General features: G+C 37.8%; 1 protein-coding gene and 1 long non-coding RNA gene across 2 annotated transcripts in view; one reads left to right on the top strand and one right to left on the bottom strand.

Moving 5' to 3' along the window:
• Positions 1 to 23422, bottom strand: part of large1 (LARGE xylosyl- and glucuronyltransferase 1) — a 181839-nt gene that overhangs the window by 88420 nt on the left and 69997 nt on the right. The window contains exons 3-4 of the mRNA XM_032504892.1: positions 19678 to 19976; positions 18161 to 18243 (exon numbers count right to left, since the gene is read on the bottom strand). Of these exons, the coding sequence (XP_032360783.1) occupies positions 18161 to 18243; positions 19678 to 19976 (382 nt within the window). The remainder of the gene's footprint in view (positions 1 to 18160; positions 18244 to 19677; positions 19977 to 23422) is intronic.
• LOC116672909 (uncharacterized) lies at positions 10143 to 11554 on the top strand. The gene is made up of 3 exons (XR_004327679.1): positions 10143 to 10311; positions 11051 to 11130; positions 11406 to 11554. It is a non-coding gene; the product is annotated as an uncharacterized LOC116672909 (long non-coding RNA).

Raw genomic sequence — 23422 nt, forward strand, 5'->3', positions numbered from 1 at the left:
AGGAAGTGATTCATCAGACAAGATGCCCAAAGCTTCATCCAGAAAAGTATGCACACTCTGTATCCTACAGCTCACATAGATGTCAAGAAATAGTTACAATGCGGGCACACTTGGGTGTCTTGTGCTGAATGACTTTGTGAAGGAATGTGTCAGCTGCACTTACTCAATAACTACTGGGGCCTGGGAGCTGTCAAAATGTATCACAACTCTGGTTCCACACAAAACGGTGCTAATAGAAAGGGTCTTCACATACTCTGGACAAATAGCAACAAGTTTTTACTAGATACTTAGGATTATGTTGATAAGGAAGCAAATATGTTACATATCCTGACATTACAGCTGTGCCTATTTCAATTCAATTCAATTTTATTTATAGTATCAATTTATAACAAGAGTTATCTCAAGACACTTTACAGATAGAGTAGGTTTAGACCACACTAGACCATATAATTTACAAGGACCCGACAGTTCTAGTTGTTCCCTCCAGAGCAAGCAACAATGCGACAGTGGTGAGGAAAAACTCCCTTTTAGGAATGCTAAAATGCCAATCTAATCTAATCATGTAATCTTCATTATGCAATTTTGTTATCTTGTTCCCATGAAGACTTTCTGAGAGGACACAGATACATAGTCATTGTGTTGTCATTTGCTTTGCCTTATTTAGAGCTAGATTTTTAACAGACGTTTACTAAATTAAAATCTTCAAGATTATTCCTTTAACTATATAAATATTTAGTTTATATTTTAGTAGTCACATTTAGTAAATCCACAATCTGCCTAATAAGGTCAGTATGGATGCCAATATCAATAAAGTGGATAAAAATTGTGTAGAGCAGTGGTTTTCTTTGAAACCTTTTTTAGTCAGGGGTTGTTGTAACCAAGCATATTTAATGTGGTTTATATGAACTTTGATACAACTACAGTTGGTTTTAGTCTCACATTTTAGAACCTAAACCTACTTCACTAAGCTCAGGGAAAGATTGTGCTCATGAATAAAAGAAAATATTTACTGAGATAGTCGAACTGTTAACCCTGCTGTCAAAGCCAGACGCTTTACATGTCCAACTGTCCACCCATAAAAGAGATATTGTGCTGTGTGACAATGTCTATTACCGGTACTTTCACGTTTGCTTCTAATGGAACAGTTGTCATTTGTACAGCCACAAGAGGTTACCTGTCAGAAATAAATACACAGGTCATGTAAAGCTTTTGAACAAATGCTATCATTTTTCTGGGGAGGACAGTATGAGATTAACCCGACAGGACATAGACAGCTGCTGTTGGATTGATCAGAATAATGAAAGGCCCTGCTGTTTGAGTGAATACAGCAGAAAGAGGCCATCGTTCAGGTGGAACTGAATTAGTTACACACTGGGAGCAATTCAAAAGTGCTCTCCATCACTGAGGCAAAAGAACTGGTGGCACAAATTGGATTTACAATGGAGTCTAAACAACATACAGCTGCTGGATGTTAACTGACGGTATAGTACAGTAACTATGGCTTATATGATTTAAATTTAGTTTCACAGAGAATTTAAAGCAATATTTTAATATTTCTAAAGGCTAAATCTAAGAACAATGAGTGTGGATCTGAAGTTTTGCAGCGCATAGTCTTGATTTCTAAGGAGATACAGTATAAGGCTACTCCTCAAACATGAGCATGTTTATGGATAAACACTACAATGGTGCAGTATATACTGTATTTATTATTCATAATATTTTAACCTGGCATAAATGTTACTTCAGCCATTTAAAACAATAGATTGAGACTAGATTGCTTCTTAAGTATCTGGTCATGAAAAGAAAATAATAAATAAATAAACAAAAGTGGTGTCTACCAGCACAAGTATAAAGTGGAATTATCATTGCACTTATGATTGATTCACCTGCAACTCTGGAGATAATTAACAAGTGCTGTTAGAAGCTGTGATGCTGAATGCACATTAACTGATTGCTAATGGTTCCTCTATCTCCAACACAGAATTAAGCATTCATCATTTATATTTACATAAGACTAATGGCACACAATGAACATCAAGTAAAGTTTCACACTATTTAACAATGAAGTGCCCTTGTCATGTCAGCTTGCAGGAATGCAGGCTTGTTTTTTCCATCCTTCAGGTCTAACACGAGATCTACTTGATCACATTAAACAGGTTTTCTGATGACAATATTTAAAATGGGATTCATTATTCTGCGGGGGCTCTACGCAGAGTTTACGCCATGTAAAAAGTGGCTTGAGGTTTATATTTGTGTGCGCTCTGCCTTGTTCTAGCGTATCTCTTTAAGAGAATAGCAGGAATAGCCGAAATGTGTGTAGGTGTGCGGAGTGTGTGGTAGAGGGAGTGAAAGAGTGATAGTAGATTAGCTTTGGAGCGAATCCCAACTCTGCAGGCATAGTGATTATAACAAAGTGTCTTCCCTATGCTTTTGGACCACGGTCTGAAAGCTGTTGCAGGAAAAGTTAACTCTTTCCTTGATTTCATGTTGTTTATGGAAAGGGAAATGAGCCAGGGGAAATGTGACACTACCAAGCCACGGCCAAGCGGACCAATTACAGGCTGTGTCTCAAATCGCGCACTTCTGTACTAAATACTAACTATTTGAGTACATAGTGCGTTCACATTGTCGAAGTGCGGTCAAATTAAGTACACTTAAATACCCGGATGGTGCACTCAAAACTAAAAAAAAATTGAGTGTAGATCGATAAACACTTTCCACACTCAACGGTCGCCATCTTGGCTACGTAGCGGAAGGGGCGGAGCTAACACAAGTTGAAAAACTTTTGTTAATGGCAGCCGAAGACGCGATAGCGAGACCAACGGAGCAATACAAAGTTGAACGTGAGTCTTTTTGCTATACTGTATAACATACAGTATAATGTATTTGTATATTTGGTTAATTTTACAGTCGGTACTGATTTTTGTACCACGAATTATAACCTTTAGTAGTACCGTAATTTGACTTGCTAGCAAGCCAACCTTAGCTAGTTAACAGCGGCAGTTTAACCATATTGGCAAATAAGTTCTAAGCTAATGTTACATGTGTTGTAGTATATTGTTGTTTGTGTTAAACTATCGTCCCACTTTAGAAGATTTTAGTGTCAGAAGTGTGATCTTAACAAGTTGTACATATTCCGATGTACAGCGAAATAGCGATCAGCTGATTGTCTGCCGATAACGTTAACAGTAGCGTTATGTTAAAACGTATCCACTGTTATTGCCTCCACCTGATGTATATACTGTTCATACTGCCTCCCCCGATGAATATCCAGTATAACCCATCTCTTCAGGGACAAACGAGGAATAAAGGTCCGTCATTTAGGTGCGACGATGGCCATCAGACCGTAGAAGGATCCCCTGGAGAACCTGAAGTCCCCCCTCATGTCCCTGTCCCCGTCAGACTAGCTACGGCCTGGGGGGGGGGGGAGCCTGCAGAACTACAAGCACACTTTTAAATACAATTATATTAAAAGTATTTAACTTTGTTATCTTTTGTATTACACGTTGCATGACTGTTGCAAGCATATAATGTTGCATATACGAATAGAGGAATGGGATCTATTTAACTGTCAATTCTGTTCCTTCTGCTTTCACTATTGAATCGTCATGTATGAAGACGATTTAGAACAAAAATACAACTTATATAAAATATGTAATGATGTTTTGTCTATTAGGTAAGTTGTAAGGGAAATGCTTCACAACAACAGTCTTATCTCTGGGCCACACGGATGTCCTCATGAAACCGTTGAGCATTAAAATGAAAAGTAATATATTAACGTTACTTATCTTTAGAGCATAAACATAAGCATATACATAAAAGAGTGGACTGCAAAGAATAGGTATAATTAATTAGTTGAAAAGAGTGCAGTAACAAGAAGGAATATTACAATAAAGTTTGTACAGTTTTCAGCTAATGGGGGGGGGGCATGACGGCGGCGTCGCTGTCGTCATCCTGGCATGACACGGAGCAAATAAAAACCACATTTATTTTTGCTAAAGTATCAAAAACAAAGCAGGAATTATTTTTCACGAAAAACAATAGCAGACTGGAATGCTCCCCCCCCACCCCTTGGTGAAATTCCCAATTATACAGAAGAAGAAAGGATTAAATGTGATCGTCATTTCCGGTAAGTGCACATGGCAGTGCGCGATTTGAGACAACACTCCTCTGTCGAAATTTACGCACTATGCTAGACAGTACGTAGTGCACAAAGTTTACTTCTGTAAGTGCACTAACGTAAGTGCGTGATTTGAGACACAGCCACAGTTGTTGCAGTCTGCTTTGCGGTCTGCGTTGCCGCAATGTGTAGTTACTTTTTGTGAGAGGTGCATGTCAGGCTACAGTGAAGGGTACGGCGTTAATGTAAATGGACTGTTCTTATATAGCGCTTTTCTAGTCTTAACAACTACTCAAAGCGCTTTTACATGGTTTACACTCTGATTGTGCAGCATCGGGAGCAACTCAGGGTTCAGCATCTTGGCCAAAGAAAATTCAACATGGGACTGGAGGGCCAAGGATCGAACTATCAACTTTCTGATTGGCACATTACCACTGAGCCACAGCCGCCCCAAGGTGTGTATTTACATGTACCTACGCATTTACCTAAGCGTTTGATTTATAAATTGGCCTTAAGAGAGAGGCCACTCTTTCATTAATGGTACAGAACATTCAGTAAAGAGGCCTCTTTCATTTGGTTGACACTAGATTGTTGCCAAATTCCCAAGTATATATTCCCAAATATTTAGTCTATGTTGCATATGCTGTATGTATACAATGTAAGACAGCCTGAATTACTGAGGTGAACCTCAAAAGACAAAGTCGAGGGTAAGGACACAGCTTATAATGTATAATTTGTATTCAGTAAGGGTTTGGACAAATTGAGAATGTCATGGTCATTTAAATCTTGATTAAACAAATAAGTCTGGGACTTCCGGTTATGGCGTCTTAGTGGTAGGTTGCATGTGCGTGAGGCTCGCTGTTAAATCCCTTGAAACTATCCTTAACTAGGACCAATAAACATAATTTTACTTGTTCTTGACACACGCGCTTCTACTGGACAATATGCCACCCAAAAACACTAAAACTGGCCAACAACCGGGTAAAACGGCTTCACAAGGCAAAGGGGCTAATGTGGACACGGCTATTGCTATCAAAACGGCACTGGATATTCCCAATGAGGCCAATATATGGGAGGCATCGGAGACTCTAACGACACCTGAAACACCGGAGGCGCCAGCGGCGTTGAGCCCGACAAATGGTGACATTCTTAAGGAAATTCTGTCGTTAAAGGGGGACATAGCCAAACAATCTACCAACATGCTGTAAGCAATTAACGATATAAAAGGGGATATACAGTTACACTCTCAAAGAATCAATGAGACGGAGGAGCGAATCTCTCAAACAGAAGATGATGTAACTTCTCTTCAAGGCAAAGTTAAAATACTGGAGAAAACTGTGGAGACCCTTTGTGACAGAATTACAGAGCAAGAAGACAGAAGCAGACGCTCTAAATTGAGACTGGTTGGGCTACCCAAAAAATCGGAAGGCTCAGATCTGTGTGGTTTTCTGGAGAAGTGGCTCCGAGATACACTAGATGAAGGTCTCACCCTGTCCCCCATTTAACCCTAAATCTACATTGCCACGGGTGATAATAATGAAGTTTCTGAACTACCGGGACCGGGAAGCAACCCTGAGAGGCGCCAGGAAAATGACGGAGGTACGTTATGAGAATCAACGAGTCGCCTTTTTCCCTGACCTCTCCGCAGAGACACGTAAACTGCAACAGCGCTTCAACAGTGTGAAAACCCAGCTTCGTGCACTGAATGTTCGGTATGGCATGCTGTACCCAGCTCACCTGATCATCACGCGCAATGACAAACGCAGGATTTTTAAATCGGTTGTTGAGGCTGAAGAATAAGTTCAGGAAATAAGCTCGCAGACTTGTGACGACTCCGTAACTTAAATCTTTTTCTTTTCTTTCCTCTTGCAATGGAGCCACTGACGAGTATGGCCAAAAACTACAAAACTCAACGGATAATTTCGTAAGTTGCCTTTTTTGTTAAAATACGTTACTGGCACAATTGTCTTAAGATATGTTTTTTGTATTATTGATATAGATTTTTGATTTATCATGTACTGGGTGCACGTTTATGTGCGTCAAATTTTATTATGGTCCAAACATTTCTACTACAGCTAGCTCATGTGTGGCTATGTTATGTGTGCAGATTTACACGTTACCCACTACGTGGATGAAACGTTTTATATAACCCAAGTTCCTAGTCTTAAAGGGTTTAACATCACATTTCGTTTGGGGAAATGTGTGGGGTTTTGTAATAAGGGGCTCACTCCAGATTATTTTGTGTTTGATGACTTTACACGGCCTGAGATATTTTCATTTACGTGATTTATGTTCGATACCTCAGTTATAAATGTGTCCAGTTGGAATGTAAGAGGTCTAAACAAAATTGTCAAGCTTAAACAGGTACTGGGCAGAATTAAACAAATGAAGAGCACAGTCTGTTTCTTACAAGAGACATACTTGGTAGATAAAGATGTGAATAAGATTAAATCTAGGTGGCCTGGTCAGGTATTCTCCTCTAGTTTTATGACTCATGCAAGAGGGGTCATAATATTGATCCATTAATCAGTTCCTTTTGATCTAAAAGACAAATATCTGGATCGATCTGGGAGATTTATTATACTTAGTGGAACTATAATCTCTACATTAGTCAACTTGGTATGTCTATACGCCCCCAATGGGGATGATCCTGCCTTTTATCAACATTTCTTTTTAACTGTGTCGTGTTATAGGGGCCAGTTCATCATCGGAGGAGATTTTAATTGTGTGATACATCCTGTAGTAGACCGTTCAAATAGCTCCGACACATCCCACCAACAAGCCAGGAAAATGATTGGAAAATTTATGAAAGATCTTAATTTAGTGGAGATTTGGAGACAACTTTATCCGAGTAAGATTGAGTATTCATGTTTCTCTGCTACCTATAAAACATATTCTCGGATAGATTTTTTTTCATTTCTTCTGATCTGATATCTAAGATTCAGAATTGCTGGTATGAGACTATACTACTCTCAGACCACGCCCCAATTATCTTATCAATTGAGTTTCCCAATTTTTAGTCATCTCCACTTCCATTTCGGTTTCAAGCTAAATGGCTGAAGTTCGCAGAATTTGAGGAATTTCTTGAAGAAAAAATAACGGAATGTTTTAATTTTAATAAAGACCAGACCAGTGCATCAATAAAATGGGAAGCATTTAAAGCCTATATAAGGGGGGAAATAATGAGCTACACTCGGCATAAATCTAAAATACATCTAAATAAACTGAAAGATATTGACAAGCAAATAAAGGAACTGCAGGACCAGCTGTATTACTGTGATGAAACTGAAAAGTATAAAAAGCTTCTCCTATTAAAATCTGAATATAATGAACTCACTACCAATAAAATAGCAACGTGTTTACTGTGGTTGAAACAGTCGTACTATGATCAGGGTAAGAAGACAGGAAAACTCCTGGCTTGGAGGCTTAAAAAAATACAGACAAGTAGGGCTAATAATTCGATTGTACTTGAAAATGGAGAGAAGGTAGTGGATCCAAAATGTATAAATGACACTTTTGCAGAATATTATAAAAATGTATATACATCCCAATATCCAGACAATATGGATAAACAGGATCAGTTTCTGGACCAACTCCAATTCCCAACCTTGTCTGAGGAAAAAAAATGATTTAGATGGAAAACTGAGCATTCAGGAACTTAAGGAGGCACTTGCCCATATGAATGCAGGTAAAGCCCCTGGCCCTGATGGCCTGCCTATTGAGCTTTATAAGAGATTTTCAGATAAATTATTACCTCATCTACTTGAAATGTCCTATGAGAAGGGCATCCTACCTCCATCCTTAACATTGGCAGCTATTTCACTTCTGTTAAAACCAGGTAAAGCTCCGACAGACATGGGCTCATATAGGCCTATATCCTTGATGTCATGTGACACAAAAATACTATGCAAAGCTCTAGCTCGGAGGATCGAATCACATATTCCTAACTTAATTCCGAATGACCAAAATGGATTTGTTCTTGGGCGCCAAGCTTTTCACAATACCCGCCAATTATTGAATATATTTTACGAAAAACAGTTTGCCATGGATCATGCTTTTCTGTCATTAGATGCCGAAAAGGCATTTGACAGGATTGAATGGGGTTTTCTTTTTGGGACACAAAAATATTTGAAATGGATTAAATTACTATATACAGAGCCCATAGCCAAAGTTGTAACAAACAGCCAGTTATCAAGTCCTTTTAGCATATGTAGATCGACACGGCAAGGATGGCCATTATCGCCCCTTCTTTTCTTGTTTGCAATCGAGCCACTCGCTATGGCAATACGTAATTCCCCTGATATTACTGGTATTCAAATTGGGGGAACAGAACATCGCTTGTCTCTTTTTGCAGATGACGTCGTTTTGTTCTTAACTGATATAGAGAGGTCTGTCCAGGCTGTTGGCCAAATTCTGAAGAGGTTTGGTGAATTCTCAGGGTATAAAATTAACCAAAAGAAAAGCTCCCTGTTAATGCTGAACAAAAATAACACTACAATACAGACACAATTTACATGTACCTATGAAGGCTTCACTTACCTGGGAATTAAAATAAATCCTGACATAAAGAAAATTGTTTCAATTAATTATGATCCCTTGGTAAAAAATGTATTGGATTCCTTAGAAAGATGGGATGGGATGCCAATCTCTATGATAGGTCGCATTAATATTATTAAAATGTCCATTCTCCCAAAATTCTTATATCTTTTTCAGTCCATCCCCTTACACATTCCAACCGCCTTCTTTTCCTCCTTGAATAAAACCTTTACCAAATTTATATGGAATAGTAAACGCCCCAGGCTGCAGCTCTCCCTTCTATATCTGCCCTATGACCGAGGGGGGCTTAGGTTGCCTACACTGAAAAAAATTATTCTGACCCCTTGTAAATATTACACGTTTTTAGTCTGGTTTATTTAATAGATTGGAATGTGTTATTAAATCCTACTTATTTTTTATGATTAATTTTTAAAAGCACTGCCCTTGTTTAAAACAAGTTAATTTCAGTCAATTAAAAGTAATTAGAAAAAAATATGTACATTTTAATTTCCACATACTATCTGGACTGCGCATGTGCAGACAAGGGGCGGCTGTGGATCAGTGGTAGAGCGGTTGCCTGCCAATCAGAAAGTTGGTGGTTCAATCCCCAGTGTGAATGTTTATCTGATGATCTTTAAGACTAGAAAAGCGCTATATAAATACAGCACATTTACATGCCGCCACTTTGTTCAGAAGGCGCGGATTGTATGTTATCCACTTGTTAGTAGCTGCTTGAATGCTGGATCCATAGCTCTGCATTTTTGGTAAGTAAGCAATTTATAATCATTGGTGTGTTATATTTTTTACTTTAACAAGGTTCTGTTAACACAAGCCAATGCTATCAGTTTGTGTTTTGATAAATTAACATTAGTTAACGTTAGAGCGACTAGCTCAGTTGTGTAGTAAGTTAACTTAATTGTAACAGATGTATCTTAACATTTTAAGCTAATGTTATAGCTAGCTCTCAAGTTAAATGCATGAATTCAATGAATTCAGTGTTAGTGTTAGACTTGTTAGACTTATGTGTTAGTTTGTGGGCATTGAAAAAAACAGGTTGACTAATGTTAATCGTAGCTTCACCTTCCTGTTGCCTGGGCTTGTAGACTAGCGTTAGCTAGCCTACTTTACTCCTATCTTGGTGTAAGCATGTTTTCTAATCTTGTCAATGTGTTAACATAAAGACAAAATACACCTGTGAAATCATGTTGGTAAAAGGTTCTTAATCTGCCCAAACAGCTATCACTTATAATTCTACATAATGGCAGCCGTTGGTAGGTGCGTGCCTGAGTTACCGTTAGTCTAATTCAAAACACAACACGGAGTGGCAGACACAGCGTGCAGGCTAAGAGCAGATTTCATAAAAGCGATAAAAATCATCAGATTGTGCTTTATGAGGAAACGAATAAAAGTCATTTTTGACACCCGTATCCCGCAAAGACCCGCCCCTACTCTGCCTCTGATTGGCTCCGACTGTGACATCGCCTAGACCTAACCAACCAAAACAACAAAGGCAACGAACACTAGCCAATCAAAGGCAGGTCTTCGCGGAATACCGGTAAGAAAAAAAAAAAAGCTTCTCTTCACTGCGTGGTAGCAGGTAGTCGGGGACTGTTCCTGACTCGCTTAACACGAATAACCAAGCTTAAAACGTAAAGGTGAGGTTGAAAGTATATTCTCCAAAGTAGAGGCATGCTAATGCTTCATAACTAACTAGCAGCAGCTTTGCAGAGGTTTAGCAGAGCACGACCATAGCTCACAGTCCAGTTAAAAGACCAGTTGAGGTTCTGAAGTGTCAGGCAGAAGACAACAGGGATGAGAGTGTTGGTTTAGCTAGCAGATTCATTTTGTTTAACTTTGTTTCTGCTCTAAAAACTAAGACTTATTAAGTCACACACTAATACTTTTAGTAAAGAAGTGGAACATGAAAAATACTGGAACCAAATCAGTTTTCAACTTAAATTAACACACTTTCCATAAACTTCATTCTCCCCGTCTTTACATGATATGTCCTGTCTGTCTGCTTGTAGCATCTACAAAAGCGTTGAAAGAATTAATTTTGGGTTGTAATTTCTACATGCTCCAAAGTAATTTATAATTGTTCATCAGAAACATAACACACTTGCAAGAAATTAGTCCAGCAGTAAATACATAAATAAGTTGATAAATAAAATAAACTTTCCTGAAAATTAATTACATGTCTGTCCGTCCACTTCCACCCTCTTAATCTGCCATTTGTTGCATATTTTTTTAAATAATTTAAATAATAAGATACTATAAAATGCGGACACAAATTAATTTGGGCAAGTTTGTAATTATTGGACAATTACTTTTTTCCCTCTACATGCTTGCACGATTTTTTTTTTAAATTCCTGCTCATTTTTATTTATATTGCAGGTCTTTCTCATTTCTGATATGTCTGATCTTGGTGGGATGTGGAACAGAACCTAATTCTTTGGGGAGCTCATATTGTTTTGGTAAGTGGCAGTGCATTAAACAAACAAACAAACAAACAAACAAACAAACTCTCAACAGCTATACTGATCACAGCATTGTAAATTTGAAATGTTTTTTAGCAAGTTTAAATAAGTTTTGATTTCCATTGCCCTTGATTAATAGCAATACATTTGACTAATTATTGTTTTTAATGAGGTCAAAAGTAGTCTTTAATCATACAGTATCTACAAAATATTACACCAGTGGCTGAACACAGTGCTCTTTGTCTTCTGTTATTTTTTCTTGTGTATAACAGATAAATGCTGAATTCCAGCGCATAACAACAATCCCACTTGAAACAACCTTCATGGTGCAGTTGGACAGCCATTTAACCCTGCTGGGGAGGTGTTTCTGGCCAGAAACTAGCCACACATCTGGCGATCTTGCAAGAGGTAAACATGTATACATTGTAGTAGAAAAATATACACTGTGGAGCAACTTCATGAAATATACTGTATCCATTCAAGAGCAGCCTAGATTATTTGTAGGTCCCTAAATCCCGGCTAAAGAATGAAGGTGACCAGGCGGCTCTGTCTCAGCCCCTTCCATGTATGCACATGGAAGGGCAGGGAAGTGCTCTCCCTGGAGGTGCCTAACGGCTTTCCACGTAGGCACTTGTCTGATTTTGTTTGTCTTAATTCTGTTTCAACCATATAAATCACTTTGTAACCGTGTTTTGAAAAGTGCTGTTTAACTAAAATAAATAGAGATGCAGTTGTACTAGCAGCTTCTAGGTGTTAACTGTGAAGAAGAGAGCATTGCTCTCAGTGAAACTTCCCTGAATAAGTAGAAGTTACAATGTTACATGTTGGAAATATTTCAATTTTTTTAAAATAATTTATATATTTAGGAATATTATAATAATTGTTATCTTTTTAAACAGGCGACGAGTGATGTCAATCTTAAAGGGCGGCGGTCCTAAAGGTACTTTGGAACAACCTTGGCGAAGATGTTGGACATCTCATCGGGAGTATAAGGTCAGTAATTGTATTCGCATTTGTTAGTCACATGTACTGTCTTGTATTATAGAAAATGTTTTAAGATCCTAATGTCATTAACCAGCTAGTTAATAGAAAAAAATGACTTTCACAATGTGATTTAAAGGGACACTCAACAAAAAAAAACCTGGTGCATAACAGAATAAGTGTGTTGACACCACAGCAATGGCACCTGTAGTCCTGTCAGTGTCTATGATAGTATAAGCCTGCTGTTTATTTGAATCAACTACTGCACAACTTGAAAATTCTCTAGCCACTAAAACGTGTCACTACAGAGGATCATAAGCATCATACTGGTGTTTTATGTTTTAAGCTGTTGATGACAAAGGCATTAACATTACCGCTGACCATTTGCCAAAGTATCAATTTTAGAAAATTCATTTTTACCTTTTATAAGTAGCCATAAGTTTGAGAATATATGTATAAAAATCAACAACTTGCTGCACAGTGTTGCAAGCAGGTACCATTTAAGAACTCTGACATCCAATAATAATTAAACACTGGTAAACGTGGTATTGAGGAAATTAAATCCACAAGAGTAAAACAACATGGATGTTATAGAACAATCTAAATTTAGCTGTGTCTGGAGATTTTCATTAATTGGCTAAAACTTTTTAAGTTCTTGAAATGATTTAGGGCTGGCTTTATTCATTATTTCTATCATTGTACAATTAAAAAACCAAAACCATCCATGTGTTAGTCCATCTCTCAATGTGTTCTGACTTCTGGGTCTCAGCTCCAAACCTATTAATTCTTTTACATAAATATGTTTGTTTGTTTTTTTTCCCCCTATTTTCTTCAAACATACAGGACAATAAAGGAGATGACATCCAGAGAGACCCACAGAAATCCACCATGGGCATATATGTCATCAACAAGGAAGGTGGAGAAGTTGGAGCTCAAGATGATATTGCCATTTATGTTGGAGGAGTAATCATTCTGGACAACATTGGATCTGTAGTCCAAGCATGTGCAATGATGCTGGGAGTCATCTATGTACTGAACATGGCTTACCCCAAAGAGCTGAACTACTCCTATGAATTCATTCAGAAAGTGATCTTGCAAATGGATGGTGAAAGGCTCCCCCCCCAAGTCCTTGGACTAAAGAACAAACTCATTGCTGGACTGTAGGCTTTCTTCAGCCACTCTTAAACCTTGCTAAGCTGCTAAGTTATTTCTGGTTTGGGAGATGATAGAACACATTTAGTTTGATGTGAAAAGCAGCCCAGAAGGTATCTAGAACTGAAAAACGGTGAATGGCGGACTGTAATATTCACACAGCCACTGGTGTGAGCATTTAAAAGTGTACAATGGATTTTGTGGAATATTGCAAAATTGAAATCTTGGAAATAAGACCACAAAATGCATCCATCCTTCCACTACAGCCATATGAATATATGGAGTAAGCAACAAGATGTTATAAGAGCTCTGGTCAAAGTTCATACGATGGAGAACCATGTAGAAAACATTGTGGGATTATGACATTTCTGATAGTTTCATGTATTAATGTGAGGTTACAGCCTCCTTTGTTTTCATTTGCCACTATTTGTATTAATCTCACAAGAACTTAAGCTTCAATGACATGTTTCATTTACATCATGATGTATTCAGTAAGTCTGCTTCCATAATGATACACCAACATCTATTTTGCGATATTATTTGCAGTTTTCTTGTAACTTCAGCATCATGTTCTCAGTGTGCAAAGTGCTCCAGCTGTGGATGGTTCTGGTACTAGTATTTTTTGTTCTACATAGAACTGGTGTATTTTGTTGTAGATTGTGCGCTCTTGCAAATGGTTGGAAAAGGGTTTCCTCCAAAGTTCTTGGACTAAAGAACAAATCAGCACTGGACTGCAGCTCTATTACATTTTGCAACGTTTTTTTTTTACTAATGGTACATTGTTTTAATGATAATGGTTGGTAGTAAATTTTAATATAAGATAGCAATGTAATGAATTGTTAGAGAGAGAAAATCTAATAAAGTAAGAGTTGGCAATATTTTGTTTGCTTTATTTGTCTGAATATTAATGAAAGTTAAGGTACTATAATAGATAAAATACATTGATTAACCCTAATTTTAGTATGTAGAAGTTAAACAATAAATTGATCTAAATGCACATAATTAATTTTTAGTATACCAAACCTGAAAAGAATTAGCAATTTTTACTCAAAATAGTTAAGCTAAAATATGCAAAATTAATTAATTTAAAATTACTAAAAAGAAAATAGTAAACACAACATACAAAATATATGTACAATCAACTTATAAAATATATCTGGATTTAGACAAATTTATTTCGTGCCACCACTTACCTAAATAAAATTAAGCAAATTCAAAATAAAAAAAATGTTCAGTGTAATGTTAAGTTGTACTATTGGGCAGCTCAATTATGCACTGCTACTTATTATTTTTCTACCACGGATACACCATCTTGGATATACATTGAGAACAATACATTGAAGCTACCTTTGACAAATTATCTTTATGCAGCCGAAATCAAACAATTAGTAAAAAACACAAAAAATCCTTTTCTCAAAAATACAATATCAATTTGGCACCAATGTCATTCTGCCTTGTTGGAGGTATCTAAGCTCTCATGTTTGTCGCCAGTTAGGGGAAATGATAGATTTAAACCAGGAAGAGCAGACAGGGGGTTTAGAATTTGGCTGAATAATGGCTTGAGTAAAATCGGGGACCTATATAGTGAAGGAGTGTTGATGTCTTGAGCAATTGGTAAATAAATAGGTTTTGCCCAAAAAACACTTTTTTAAGTACCTACAGGTTAGAAGTTTCACCCACTACCCAACTAAAGTCTACTGTAAAAACCCCCACTCACCACATAGAGAACATAGCCTTTAAACCATCACAGAGTAGAGGCCTACTTTCCAAATGTTAAAACTTTTTATACTTTCCTCAAAAGAAAGTAGCTTTCGTTTTTGCAAGCTTGGAAAACTATTTACAAACAGAAATGTCAGACGATGAGTGGAAAATTCTTGCCTTGCTTGCACAGACACAAATATTAACACCAGTTTAGATTGCTGCAGTACAAATGGTATTTGAACCTACATTACTCCTGTAAAATTTCACCATTTTAATTCTAATTCCTGATGTTTGTGTAAAAGTGGTGTGATGAGGTTACTACATTTTTTTCCCCCGTTAAACTGAATGTAACAGCCATGGACGGTAAACTCTCCTTGCTGAACATCTTTCCTAAAGGGACTACAAAAAAGAGGAATCTTGTTAGTTTTCTGCTATTGCAGGCTAAACATGTAACGCTCTGAACTGGAAGAAACACAGAAAGACCAAAAATAACCAGTGGATAAACTAATGTCTAAAAACCCTGGCACTGGAGAAGCTGACCTACATTGCAAGAGGAAACTTGAGGACTTTAAGATATGTGGTTGCCTTTTTTTGCACCTTGAAAAAGCCTGTGACAGTAAACTATAATTTGTTTTTTGTTTTGCTGATGGAGTGAGCAGGGGTTCTAGGGTGGGGGGAGGCTGTTTTTGTTTTTTTTTTATTTTTTTATTCATGCTCTATTTTTTATTTTTGGGTCTTTATACATCCTTCTTTTGTATGTCTGGAAAACATTTAAAATTCAAATAAAGTTATTTGTGAAAAAAATAAATAAATAAATAAATGAAAAAAAATAAGTCTGATACTAGGAGGGGACTCTAGGAGAAGTTATAATTGAGGTACGTTTGGAGACACTACCTTATTTAATCATTAAATTAATAGAGTCAGTTCCTAAGAACCGCCAGCTGCTACTAGAGACAATCTTATTTCTCCAGGTTGGAGGACGGCTCGTTTTGATAAGAATTTGTGTGTAGTTCATTGTGAACCTTACTACGTTAGGAAAGTTCAAAGTAATTTTTGATTTGATATAATTTCACTATAGAGTAACTGATCCCAGAAGTTTGAATCTGTGAATATCTTTCTAATTTTACTCATTTATAAAAACAGTTCTGAATCCCATTGTTGTGCCATTCATCCACGACCATCACCTCATGTTGCAGCATGATAATGCACGGCCCCATGTTAGGATCTGTCTACACAATTCCCTGACATGTCACCCATTGAGCATGTTTGGGATGCTCTGGATCGGAGTATACAACAGCGTGTTCCAGGTCCTGCAAATATCCAGCAACTTCGCACAGCCATTGAAGAGAGTGGACCAACATTCCACACGCCAAAATCAACAACCTGACCAAAGATGCAAAGATGTGTTGCACTGCGGTGATCAGTATCTGGTGACACCAGATACTGACTGACAGATTTTTGAACCCTTGCTTTTTTAATTTTGGTCATTGTATACATACATATATATATATATATATATACACACTACCGTTCAAAGGTTTGGGGTCACCCAAACAATTTTGTGTTTTCCTGAAAGTTCCAACTTATTTAACACCATACGTTTTGAAAAGAATAGCAAATAGAGTCAAAACATTGACAAGGTTAGAAATAATGATTTGTATTTGAAATAAAATTTTTTTACATCAAACTTGCTTTTGTCAAAGAATCTCCATTTGCAGCAATTACAGCATTGCAGACCTTTTGGGATTCTAGCTGTTAAATTTTTTGAGGTAAACTGGGGAAATTGCACCCCACGCTTTCCCGAAGCAGCTCCCCAAGTTGGATTGGTTTGGGTGGGCACTTCTTGCGTACCAACGGTCAAGCTGCTCCCACAACAGCTCAATGGGGTTCAGATCGGTGACTGCGCTGGCCACTCCTTTTCCGTAGAATCCAGCTGCCGCTTCTGCTCTAAATAGTTCTTGCACAATTGGAGGTGTGTTTAGGGTCATTGTCCTGTTTAGGATGAAATTGCTCCAATCAAGCGCTGTCCATGGGTATGGCATGGCGTTTCAAAATGGAGTGATAGCCTTCCTTATTTTTTAGAATCCCTTTTTCCCCGTACAAATCTCCCACCTTACCCGCACCAAGCAACCCCAGACCATCATATACCTCCACCATGCTTAACAGATGGCGTCAGGCATTCTTCCAGCATCTTTTCATTTGTTCTGCGTCTCACAAACGTTCTTCTTTGAGATCCAAACACCTCAAACTTGGATTCATCCGTCCACAACACTTTTTTCCAGTCTTCCTCTGTCCAATGTCTGTGTTCTTTTGCCCATCTTAATCTTTTCTTTATTGGCCAGTCTCAGATATGGCTTTTTCTTTGCCACTCTGCCCTGAAGCCCAGAATCCCGCAGCCGCCTCTTCTCTGTAGATGTTGACACTGGTGTTTTGCGGGTACTATTTAATGAAGATGCCAGTTGGGGACCTGTGAGGCGTCTGTTTCTCAAACTAGTTGTGCAACGCGGCCCCACTTCTTTTTCTACTCTGGTTAGGGCTGTTTGTGCTGTCCTCTGAAGGGAGTAGTACACACCGTTTGTAGGAAATCTTCAATTTCTTAGCAATGTCTCGCATGGAATAGCCTTCATTTCTAAGGACAAGAATAGACTGTCGAGTTTCAGATGAAAGTTCTCTTTTTCTAGCCATTTTGAGCGTTTAATTGACCCCACAAATGTGATGCTCCAGAAACTCAATCTGCTCAAAGGAAGGTCAGTTTTGTAGCTTCGTAACGACCTAAACTGTTTCAGATGTGTGAACATGATTGCACAAGGGTTTCTAATCATCAATTAGCCTTCTGAGCCAATGAGCAAACACATTGTACCATTAGAACACTGGAGTGATAGTTGCTGGAAATGGGCTCTATACACCTATGTAGATATTGCACCAAAAACCTGCAGCTAGAATAGTCATTTCCCACATTAGCAATGTATAGAGTGTATTTCTTCAAAGTTAAGACTAGTTTAAAGTTATCTTCATTGAAAAGTACAGTGCTTTTCCTTCAAAAATAAGGACATTTCAGTGTGACCCCAAACTTTTGAACGGTAGTGTATATATATATATATATATATTTAAGATTTGGATATAAAATTCATAGGAAACTTGGACACTTGGCTGGTGTAAGAAGGTTAAGAAGTCAAGAAGAGCATTGCTGTACCTGTGGAAAAGGACAGATTTAACCAGTGTCACCACGTCTCGACTGGCGTTGTAACCTGCACAAACGATCGCCACGTGGATGGTCTGTGGAGATCATGACAAGAATGAAGGATTAGAGTGAAAGATTATAAGTAATAGATCGAATCAAAAAAGGTTAGAAAAAGAAACACATTCTAAATGTCAAGATCACAACAAATTTATTCAGATTTTTTGATATGAACTTTTCAATTTACCAAATCTTTTTAGTAAAACTTTGTTTAAAATGATTTATTTTTCTTTGTTTTAATTTCAGCTAGCAATATTTTGTATTTTAGCAGAAATGCAGAACTGAATACTCTTTAATATCTGTTTATGTATTGCAACATTCAACATTAACGCAGTGAGTGATGCTACGTTCAGACAGCAGGAAAAAGTGTTTGTTTCTTTTGCTCATATCTGATTTTTTTTCATGACACTTGTAAACAGTCAATGTGGCATCCAATCTTTTCCAGTTATGATTTGGGCCACTCCAAATCTGTTACAGGTTGGATATTTTAAAAATGCTACCTGAGTTTGGACAGTCTGATCAGAATTCATGCAACTCTGAACTCATTTACATCATCATCTTTTAAACGTTGTAACATGCAATTAGGGCTGCACAATTAATGGAATTTTAATCACGATCACGATTTTGACTTTCCACGATCAAATTTGCATGATCGAGCGATTATTTTTTTTTTTAAGCGTCATTTCATTAAACGCTCCGTTTTTTTTTGCATAGCCCATCTACCACTCCGTCAACCGCTGTCTGATCATGTGCCAGTCAGAGTAGTTCCCTGCACCCCGTGCAGCTTAGTTTCTAGATGTAGACGGTCACAGAGGACAGAGTAACGGGAGGAAAACTCAACAGATAGCAGTCGGTTATACGTCGGTCTCAAGGTTTACCAGTTTACCAGTAAAAGCAACATTTTGTCCTGTCTGTTGTTTTTCAGACAACAGCAGTGACCAGTGCTACTCGGTGCTAGTAGCGTCTGTTAGCTGTTAGCTCCTCTAGGATGCACCGGTGCTAACGTCCTCGCATCAGCTGCAATGCTGTTAATATCGATATGGTTTAATTTTGCGTTACATGACCCATTTTGTCTGTAAAGCCGTCCCTGTGTGGGATCTCTTCTCAGCTTTCTCTCGTCTTACTCTCCGCGCAGTCCTGCCACACAGCGCCGGTCCACACTTCTGACATTTGCCTACAGTTTTAATTGTTATTAACACAGCTGGATATTGTTAAGTATGAGGGGCAAACCTGTATCTGTACCAGTGTTTCCGCTGGTAACTCTGCTATCGCGGCCGCCACGGCGAAAAACACAGAAGAAATTATTGAATGCAACTAACTTCAGTTGGTAGAGTAACAGCATGTGAGACGGAGCTGCTGGACCTGGGCCAGGGATGTGACCCATGGCCAGAATATCATAGTTCATAATGTGTGTTGTGTTAAAGTAAAAATAAAAACATACAAATTGTTTAAAAATAAAAAACATATCTCACCTCACACTTATCCACCACTGGTAGCTGCAGACAGTCTGAGCTGTTTCCTACTGAAGCAGCTTTCTGGCCCTCATTGTCACCGGTACCTTCCTCTGAATGGGTTCTGCTTTGGTTGCCATGGTGACCGGCGCTTGGAAGGTGTGCAGACGGGCTCCTGGGTGGCCGGCTCAGCTCACGGCGCAGTGCCCGGTTCTCTTCCTCCACTGCCCGAACTCGCAGCTCTAAGGCTTGCCGCTCGCCAGCTCCGCCCAATGACGTTGATGATTGAACTTCCAATGGAGACAGGGGGAGGGGCTTCACTGTGGAGCAGGAACAGAGAAAAACTGATTTAACATGAGGACATTTTCAATATATTTATTGGTGTAGATTTTTTTTTCTAGGAATTTAACCAAGAATCTTACAATAATCACATTAATACTAACAGATATCCTGTGAATCTGGTATTCTCACAAATTATATAAGACAACCAGCCATGACCCCAACACAACACAACCTCAAAAACTGAGAAGACATCAATAGCTATATTGTGTTTATTAATTTAATTGTAAAATTAGATTTTCTGTAAGCAAGCAACATAATGTAATTGACATGAAGCACAATTTAATCTCATAGGGCAGGGGTTTTCAAAGTATGAAAGGGTGAGCCCCCCTCCAAGGAGCACAATGCCTGCTGTGCCCCCCCCTCCCCAATAATCAACCCACACACAAACAAATGCCACTCCAAAACACCTTCTAATTGCTTTTATTTTAGAACCATCTCATCTTTTAAAATGACATTTTATCTGAATGAAATTCAACACATGAACATTTTAAAACATTTCCTCCCATTTTAATTATTTTATCAGGGCCTTTGTATGGCAAATACGCACTTTTTTCATTTTTCTAATAAGAGCAACCCAAAACTCATTTTTCAACCGTTTTCTCAAACAAACGTTACATACCAACAGTGTTTTCATATCTTAACAAAAACATTTTGATCAGATATTTGGAACATATCTGTAAATGTTGCACATTTCCTTGAAATTAAAAAAATAAATCAAAAACCTAAACAGTTGCAAAATCGTGGAGCTCTTAGTTTTAGTGGGAACAATGTGCTTGTGCTTTTGATGCGCAAATCTGGGTAATGCGGGGTTGCACTGATGAGGTATAACCGCAGATCATCTTCAACCAGCAGCCTTGACCGGTATTTGCTTTTTATCTTTGCGAGTGCTTCTTCTCCGGTTTATTTTTTCCCCTCGCACCGCGCCTCCCCTAAAGTGCTCTAGCGCCCCCCCGGGGAGGCGCGCCTCACACTTTGAAAACCCCTGTCATAGGGTGAATACTCACAGACAGTTTCCCTCCACTAAAAGTGCTGTTTTTGTTACTGACAGGCTCATTATGGACAGGATTCCTACAGAGACAGACCTTTGTTTTAACCAGAAGCACCTCCAAAATCCCTATTGTCAAACTCACCAGACTCCATTTAAATAAAAGTACATTTAACGTGTATAGCATATGTCCACATGTAAACGGGTTTATTTCAACCAAATCAGAGTGAGGATTGTTCAAAAAGTGAAAAGACAAACCAAGACGGCTTTTTTATAGTTTTATTAAGTTTCTGTCTACTGAATGTAGATATATTTTATATTTTACAATGATAAAATTTGTGTTTTTGGTGGGTTTAGCAATAGAGAATTTAGGGATGTTTCATGTAAAAAAAAAAAAGATTAAACTCTTTAACAAAAAGATTGACCTTAACATAGGGATCCTTTCCATAATGTTAGAGAACAATAGTATGAGTATCCCAGTTAGAAGTTATTGTTCCCACAACATTAGCTAAAATTAGCCACAATCTCTAATATTGTTTTAAAGGAAACGTAATCTGATGTTCAGAGAACGATTTAAGGATGTTTAATTTTTCTAAAAATGTTCTTATAAGGTTAAGTTATGTTAACTAAGACATAACATTTGAACTACAACATTCAAAGGATGTTTTGAGGATGTTGTAAGGGCCACAGATTATGTTACAAGATAACAAAGGAGGAACATTCTCAAAGAAAACTTCAGAAAAAGATTTCAGGATGTTAATGAGGCCTCACACTACAGAACAATTTGTATAAACATTCTTGGGATGTTATCTGTAGACAAACATAGGATCGCATTCTGATTCGGATGTTGTTAAGGTAACCAATTACAAAATGTTTTTAATGAAACATTCCCCCAGCAAAATTCGTGAGTTGAATAATATGGAGTTAGACAAAAAAAGGGTGGACATTTTTTTTTTAGATTTCTGGAGTTTATTCTTTAAATAAGAATACAGCTTTTGTTTAGAGATACTCTTTGACGTTGTTATATTTCGATGTGCATTTGTTGGGTGTTGAGGAACGTGATTCAACTACCCCTGGTGTTGATTACAACATTACAGTTTTGTTGCTGCACCCAATAGTCTTCACTTGGAATTTGTCGTAAGACAGGTAAACAGTGTTTCTGTAGGTTTCACAAAGTTAAGACTTAAGACATTTTTAAGACCATTATGGCTGAAATTTAAGACCTTTATTGCAACATCAAACAAGCCAAGTATCGCTAAACTTGCACTTCCCCAAAGTTGATAAATAACATATGTTTATGTATATGTATACCAAAGTATACAATATATAATTAATGTATATAATATAAAATATAAAAAAGGAACACAAAATGACAGTTGGTGAACATCTTGTTTGTTGTTAAGGTCAAAATTAAATGTTTGATTAGTAATGTCATAACAATAACTTATAACAATGACTTATCCAGTAAATTGTTGCTAAATGACAAAAAAAGCACCAGATGGAAAAGGGTATTTTACGTCTGTTATTTTTCCGACAACGGCAGCTGTCTGCAGACTGTTAGCCCGTAGTAGTCCCGGTTTTGGAATCTTTTACAGGGAAATACAGTCCCACTTTACTTTACACTGCTTAACATAAGCTCTCAGCATTTTAACCATTGTGTTTAATCCAGCTACTAGTTAATGGTAACGTAGCGTCCCATGCAGTGATGTTTCTGAAAAAAAGAGTCAGGCACCGAAAGGAGGCACCAAATTGTCGAAACTCTGGTGTATATATACATATATATATATGTACACCAGAGTTTTGTATATATATACACACACACCAGAGAACCTTGAAAAGCGGTCTATAAAAAGAATGTATTTTTATTATTATTATTATTATTATTATTATTATTATTATTATTAACTATAAATGTATGCTACCTGTGATTTTATAAAAGGCAAAGTTTAGAGCCAGCAAATGGCCAGAGAACACTACAAACATATCAAGTAGTTCAGTGTAGGGCTGTAATCGAGTAATCAAGTTTTAATCACGACCACGATTTTCATAGAATGCTGAGTTTTTTTTGCAAAGCCCATCTACACCTCCGTAAACCACTGTCTGACCATGTGCCAGTCAGAGTTTTCCCCTGCAGTGCGCAGCTTGGTTTCTAGATGTAGACAGTCACAGAGGACAGAGTAACGTTAGGGAAATTCAACAGATATCAGTCGGTCATACGTCGGTCTCACGGTTTACCAGTTAACTAGTAAACACAACATTTTGTCCCGTCTGTGTTGTTTTTCAGACAACAGCGGTCACCAGTGCTAGTCGGTGCTAGTTGGTGTCTGTTAGCTCACAGGGCTCTAGAGCACGAGTAATATTTTTCCTCTAGGTCGCATCCGCTGCCTCTCCACCAACGAAGCAATGTTGTTTATATCAATATGGTTTAATTTTGCGTTA

Source organism: Etheostoma spectabile, chromosome 23 (genome assembly GCF_008692095.1).
Source record: "Etheostoma spectabile isolate EspeVRDwgs_2016 chromosome 23, UIUC_Espe_1.0, whole genome shotgun sequence".
In the NCBI taxonomy this organism is placed as follows: domain Eukaryota; kingdom Metazoa; phylum Chordata; class Actinopteri; order Perciformes; family Percidae; genus Etheostoma; species Etheostoma spectabile.